Raw genomic sequence first — 5,741 nt, 5'->3', positions numbered from 1 at the left:
GGTGGTTGGGTGGTTGGGTGGCGGTGGTCGGGTGGTGGTGGTCGGGTGGTGGTTGGGTGGTGGTGGTCGGGTGGTGGTTGGGTGGTTGGGTGGCGGTGGTCGGGTGGTGGTCGGGTGGTGGTGGTCGGGCGGTGGTGGTCGGGTGGTTTTGGTTGGGTGGTGGTGGTCGGTTGGTGGTTGGGTGGTGGTGGTCGGGTGGTGGTTGGGTGGTGGTGGTCGGGTGGTGGTTGGGTGGTTGGGTGGCGGTGGTCGGGTGGTGGTCGGGTGGTGGTGGTCGGGCGGTGGTGGTCGGGTGGTTTTGGTTGGGTGGTGGTGGTCGGTTGGTGGTTGGGTGGTGGTGGTCGGGTGGTGGTTGGGTGGTGGTGGTCGGGTGGTGGTGGTCGGGTGGTGGTTGGGTGGTTGGGTGGCGGTGGTCAGGTGGTGGTCGGGTGGTGGTGGTCGGGTGGTGGTTGGGTGGTTGGGTGGCGGTGGTCGGGTGGTGGTGGTCGGGTGGTGGTTGGGTGGTTGGGTGGCGGTGGTCGGGTGGTGGTCGGGTGGTGGTGGTCGGGCGGTGGTTGCTCCTCTCCCTCTCCTTGGGGAGTCTATGTTATTCCGCACCGAGATTCTCATATCTACAACCATATGCTGGTCAGATAGGAGAGGAAAGGCCTAATGATGATCACTTCAGCAAAAGAAGCAAAAACAACACCGATGAAGACGAGGGGAGCGGAAACAGAGAAAAGGGAAGATGGTTACTTTCCTTTGTGGGGCTAAGGCTGGGGCTGAGGGTGAGGATGAGGCTGAGGCAAAGGACGAGGCTGAGCCAGAGGGTACGGGTGAGGCTTGGGCTTAGGCTGAAGCCAAGGCATTGTGTGCCGGTCTGTGTGGATGTGTCAGTAGGGAAACAGCAGCAGGTTAGATCAGGGCCCACACACGTCCCTCTGGAAGAGATCAGGAAAACAGATCAAAGACCAGAGAAGAAAGGATCCCGCGGGGTGATCGAAAACGACGGGAGGGAAGGAGGGAGAGAGAGAGAACGATGAGGAAAGGAAAGCGGGTGAGGGGGGGGGGGGGTGAAGTGAGAGAAAATGCGGATGGGGGACAGATCGATAGGGCGATGGATGGGAGGCGTTTGACATCATTGAGTGTCAGTGCCCTTCGTCCATCCCCCCCCCACCCCCCACCCCCCGATACCCAGCTGTCATGAAGCAGGTAATGTGGAAAAAGGAGAGGGGTCAGGGCTTTGCTTTCTGGGTGTCCCATGCCTGAAGTCTGGATTCAATGTTGAGAAATAAAAGCAGCTTTAATCTTTAAAAGCAGCACTTTAAAACCCACGCCGGCACCAGTTCAGAGAGGTGAGTCGGCGAACAGAAACATTGATGAAGACATGAAAGGGAGAGGAGCGTGGAAGAGATTAAGAGACGGAAAGCAGGGGAAATGGGTCTGAAAAAAGGGGAACATACTGTGTAGTTAAATGAATCATTCTGTATTCAACAGTAATACGGTACATATGGGTGGAGCTGATGGCTCAGATATCAAAAAGTGGGCGAGTGACTCATCGATTTCGGGTTGCAACCTTTCGTGACCCTTCCGTTTTGTCTTGCTCTTGGTGGTTTCACTGTGTGTCACCCTCTTCAAATCAGAAACACTTCGGGTTTCATTTACTAAGCGATGATGAGCTCATCGGTGTGTGTGTGTGTGTGTGTGTGTGTGTGTGTGTGTGTGTGTGTGTGTGTGTGTGTGTGTGTGTGTGTGTGTGTGTGTGTGTGTGTGTGTGTGTGTGTGTGTGTGAGTCCTCAGGGTAAGTCACAGTGTGGTCCAGTTGTGGTCCAGTTGAGTGGTTTGTTATGGTCCGTGGTTCCTCTGATCAACAGGGTGAAGCCATGCAGACGGATGCTGCGTGTTCTCTGAAGGAGGACAGAGGGAGGAGGTGACAGTGATGTTCCTCAGGGTAGAAGGCTATACTGGCTAACCCAGGATGGTCACAGTGTGTCTGTGTGTGTGTGTGTGTGTGTTTGCATGTGTGTGTAAGAGAAAGATCGTCATGATGATGCCTCTGTCATGCTCGCATACGCACACGTACACGCTCAACCACTCCCTCACTTAGCTACTTTCCTGCTAGTCTTCCATGACTCACTCTCTGTCTCTCTCTCTCTCTCTAATGACACGACATCGCGACACACAAACACGTGGACAGAATGCAGACCTTGCCCCCACTCCCCCTCACACACACATGGATGGTGCCTCTGCAGGTGTCTGGCGGTCTGTCGTTTCTCTGTGTCTTCATTGCGTCTGTCTCGGGGCCGATGTGATTAGCCGTGTGACTGGCAGCCTGCATCGCACTGCCGTCTCTCACACAGCACATGGTAGTCTTTAACCTCCTCTAATGATTCCCATTCCTTCTCTCCTCTCTTCGCTCCTCCCCGCCCTCTAAATGAATGGAATGATGTCATCCGATCCCTTTCTGGCTTTCGTGGCCACTCCTTACGAGTGTGGCGTTTCAAGTGTGTTTGGGGGGGGGGGGGGGGGGGGGGGCAGTATGAGAACCTGGGTATGACGGGGGGGTGGGTGGGGGGGGTGTAGTGTAGAGGTAGTTGGGTTAGATGCATGATTGGGACATGGTTGGGGTAACGTAGGGGCGCAATGGGGAGGAGTGAGAGCTTTGCTTTGCGATCTGGTTAGGGATCTGCTATGGTTATCGTGGAGGCAGGCTAAATGGAGTGAATGTTTTCTTGAGGATCTCAGTGTGTATTCCTATGGAACATTGTTTTGGTTGTAAATCACCTTACAGATGAGCTGTAAGTGAACCTCTCTGGCTAAGAGAACCTTATCATGTGACGAGGGGATTTTCCTCTTGTTAAAGCTGCTCTTATGAGTGCACCTGTTCCCCTCTCCCCAACTTCAGCAGGTGTGTGTGTTTTATGACAGAGCGGTGTGTGTTTTATGACAGAGTGGTGTGTGTGAGAGTGTAGAAGTAACTCTCCTCTCATCTGGTCTGGATCTGAGGTAGCAGTGTGAAAGATGAGAAAGTGGTACTGGGGCGTGTATGTATGTGTGTGTGTGTGTGCGTGCGTGTGTGTGTGAGTGTCTGTGTGTGTGTGTGTGTGTGTGTGTCTGTGTCTGAGGTGTGTGTGTGAGTATGTGTGTGTGAGGTATTGTCTGTGTGTCTGTGTCTGTGTCTGTGTGTGTGCTGTGTGTGTGTGTGTGCGAGTGAATGTGTGAGTCTGTGTGTCTGTGCGTGTGTGTGTGTGTGTGTGTGAGTATGTGTGTGTGAGTGTGTGTGTGAATATGTGTGTGTGTGTGATTTTGTGTCTGTGTGTGTGTGAGTGTGTGTGTGTGTGTGTGTGAGGTGTGTGTGTGAGTATGTGTGTGTGTGCGTATGTGTGTGACTTAGGGGAGCTGTCTGGGATGTTGGCCAGCATCGCTGGTGTCTGCATGCTCATTTCAACAGAAGTAACCCTCTGTGACTGGCTGCTCTGCTCTCCTCTCATCTGCTAGGCTGGGGGGCTTACATAAGCCTATTTACTGTCCCTAGGGGATCCCCCATCTTCCTCCTCTCCTCCTCATCCTCCCTCCATCCAACACACCCCTCCCTTATCCCTCGAACACACCTACTCATCTAATGCATTCTCTCCATCGCTCCAGCAGGCTTACCTATCCTTAAAACACAACACGCCTCTCTGTTCAATCCCTCTGGCACACGCCCCTATCCCCCTTAGGAGGATTCCTTATCCCCTTAACACACTGTCTCCTACCTCCCTCTCTCTCTTTCCCTCCCTCCAACAGATCCATTCCTCCCCAATACACCCATCCCATTCCCCTACGGAGTTTTCTGTAAGATTCAATGGATCTCTGTGCATGGAGATGAGTCTCTATTCCTTTCCCCTAGGTATTATGTAGTATACGTAGCTACATTGTCCTTTCCTCTTTTTGTCCTTGGGCCACATCCCTCTATTTCTGCTCCTTTATCCCTGTTCCTTTTCTAGTCTGTTTTCCCCTCCTCGGGTTTATCTTCATATCCACCCTCACTGTCAACCAGGAAGTAGTCAGTCAGTGTGTGTGTGGAAGTGTTGCTCAAGCACGGGACAAAACAACCTTACAGTGCCCACGTCCAGAGGAACCTTGAACGCAGTCAGAGAAAAACACACACACACACACACACACGCACACGCACACGCACACGCACACGCAGACGCACACACACACACACACACACACACACACACACACACACACACACACACACACACACACACACACACACACACACACACACACACACACACACACACACACACACAGACCCTACACACACACACACACACACACACACACACACACACACACACACACACACACACACACACACACACACACACACACACACACACACACACACACACACAGACCCTACACACACATTGTTACACACACACACACACACACACACACACACACACACACACACACACACACACACACACACACACACACACACACACACACACACACACACACACACACACACACACACACAAAGACCCTACACACACATTGTTATACCCACACACTCTCCTAAATTGCAGCTGGCCTCTCTTTTCCCACGGCCCTGTGAGTGTGTTTTGTCTGGGAGCGGCAGGGCTTATCTCTGTCGTGTCACAACAGCCCCGTTTGTGTTGGAGGGGATTTTCAGCCTGTAGGGCCACAGGGCCACCGGGGCAGGGCAAGGGCCAGAGGGCCACGGGAGCAAAGGTCAACACTGCAGCACTCATACAATACAGCCACACCGCAGGAAACAATGTCAGAGAGTGAGTATGCAGAAGAGATACCACACACACTTTTAACCGCAAACCGTAAAGATACTCTCTCACACAGAAATCTTATTGTCCACTGAAATGCTTTTCGGTCATAGCCGTCGTGGAATTAGCTATGTGGAATTATGCAATGGTGGTGTTACAGTAATAGTGGTCCTATCTCTTCATTTAACCATTTGAGAGTTCACTGAATTAGCAGTCTTATAGTGCATTCGGAAAATATTCAGACCCTTCACTTTTTCCACATTTTGTTACATTACAACTTATTCTAAAATGGATTAAATCACTTTTTTTTTAACTCATCTACACACAATACCCCATAATGACAAAGCAAAAACAGGTTTTTAGACATTTTAGGAAATGTATTCAAATAAAAAACTGAAATATCACATTTACATAAGTATTCAGACCCATTACTCAGTACTTTTTTGAAGCAACTTTGGCAGCGATTACAACCTTGAGACTTCTTATGTATGACGCAACAAGCTTGGCACACCTGTATTTGCGTAGTTTCTCCCATTCTTCTCTGCAGATCCTCTCAAGCTCTGTCAGGTTGGATTGGGAGCGTCGCTGCACAGGTCTCTCCAGAGATGTTCGATTGGGTTCAAGTCCAGGTTCTGGCTAGGCCACTCAAGGACATTCAGAGAATTGTCCCGAAGCCACTCATGAGTTGTCTTGGCTGTGTGCTTCGGGTTGTTGCCCTGTTGGAAGGTGAACCTTCGCCCCCAGTCTGAGGTACTGAGCGCTCTGGAGCAGGTTTTCATCAAGGATCTCTCTGTACTTCGCTCCGTTCATCTTTCCCTCAATCCTGACTAGTCTCCCAGTCCCTGCCTCTGAAAAACATGATGCTGCCACCACCATGCTTCCCTGTAGGGATAGTTCCAGGTTTCCTCCAGACGTGACGCTTGGCATTCAGGCCGTGTGTTCAATCTTGGTTTCATCAGACCA

The 5,741-nt window shown here is 51.5% G+C and overlaps 1 protein-coding gene across 1 annotated transcript in view; it reads right to left on the bottom strand.

The window, feature by feature from the left end:
• Positions 1-2,344, bottom strand: part of LOC120058728 (proline-rich extensin-like protein EPR1) — a 2,991-nt gene extending 647 nt beyond the window's left edge. The window contains exons 1-2 of the mRNA XM_039007469.1: positions 2,186-2,344; positions 1-571 (exon numbers count right to left, since the gene is read on the bottom strand). The exon at positions 1-571 is cut by the window's left edge and continues 647 nt beyond it. Coding sequence (XP_038863397.1) covers positions 1-571; positions 2,186-2,344 — 730 coding nt within the window. The remainder of the gene's footprint in view (positions 572-2,185) is intronic.
• Positions 2,345-5,741: the final 3,397 nt, after the last annotated feature.

The sequence above is a fragment of the Salvelinus namaycush genome, chromosome 14 (assembly GCF_016432855.1).
Source record: "Salvelinus namaycush isolate Seneca chromosome 14, SaNama_1.0, whole genome shotgun sequence".
NCBI classification, from domain to species: domain Eukaryota; kingdom Metazoa; phylum Chordata; class Actinopteri; order Salmoniformes; family Salmonidae; genus Salvelinus; species Salvelinus namaycush.
Note: the sequence above shows the minus strand (reverse complement) of the source record. Positions and strands in the feature narration are given on the sequence as shown.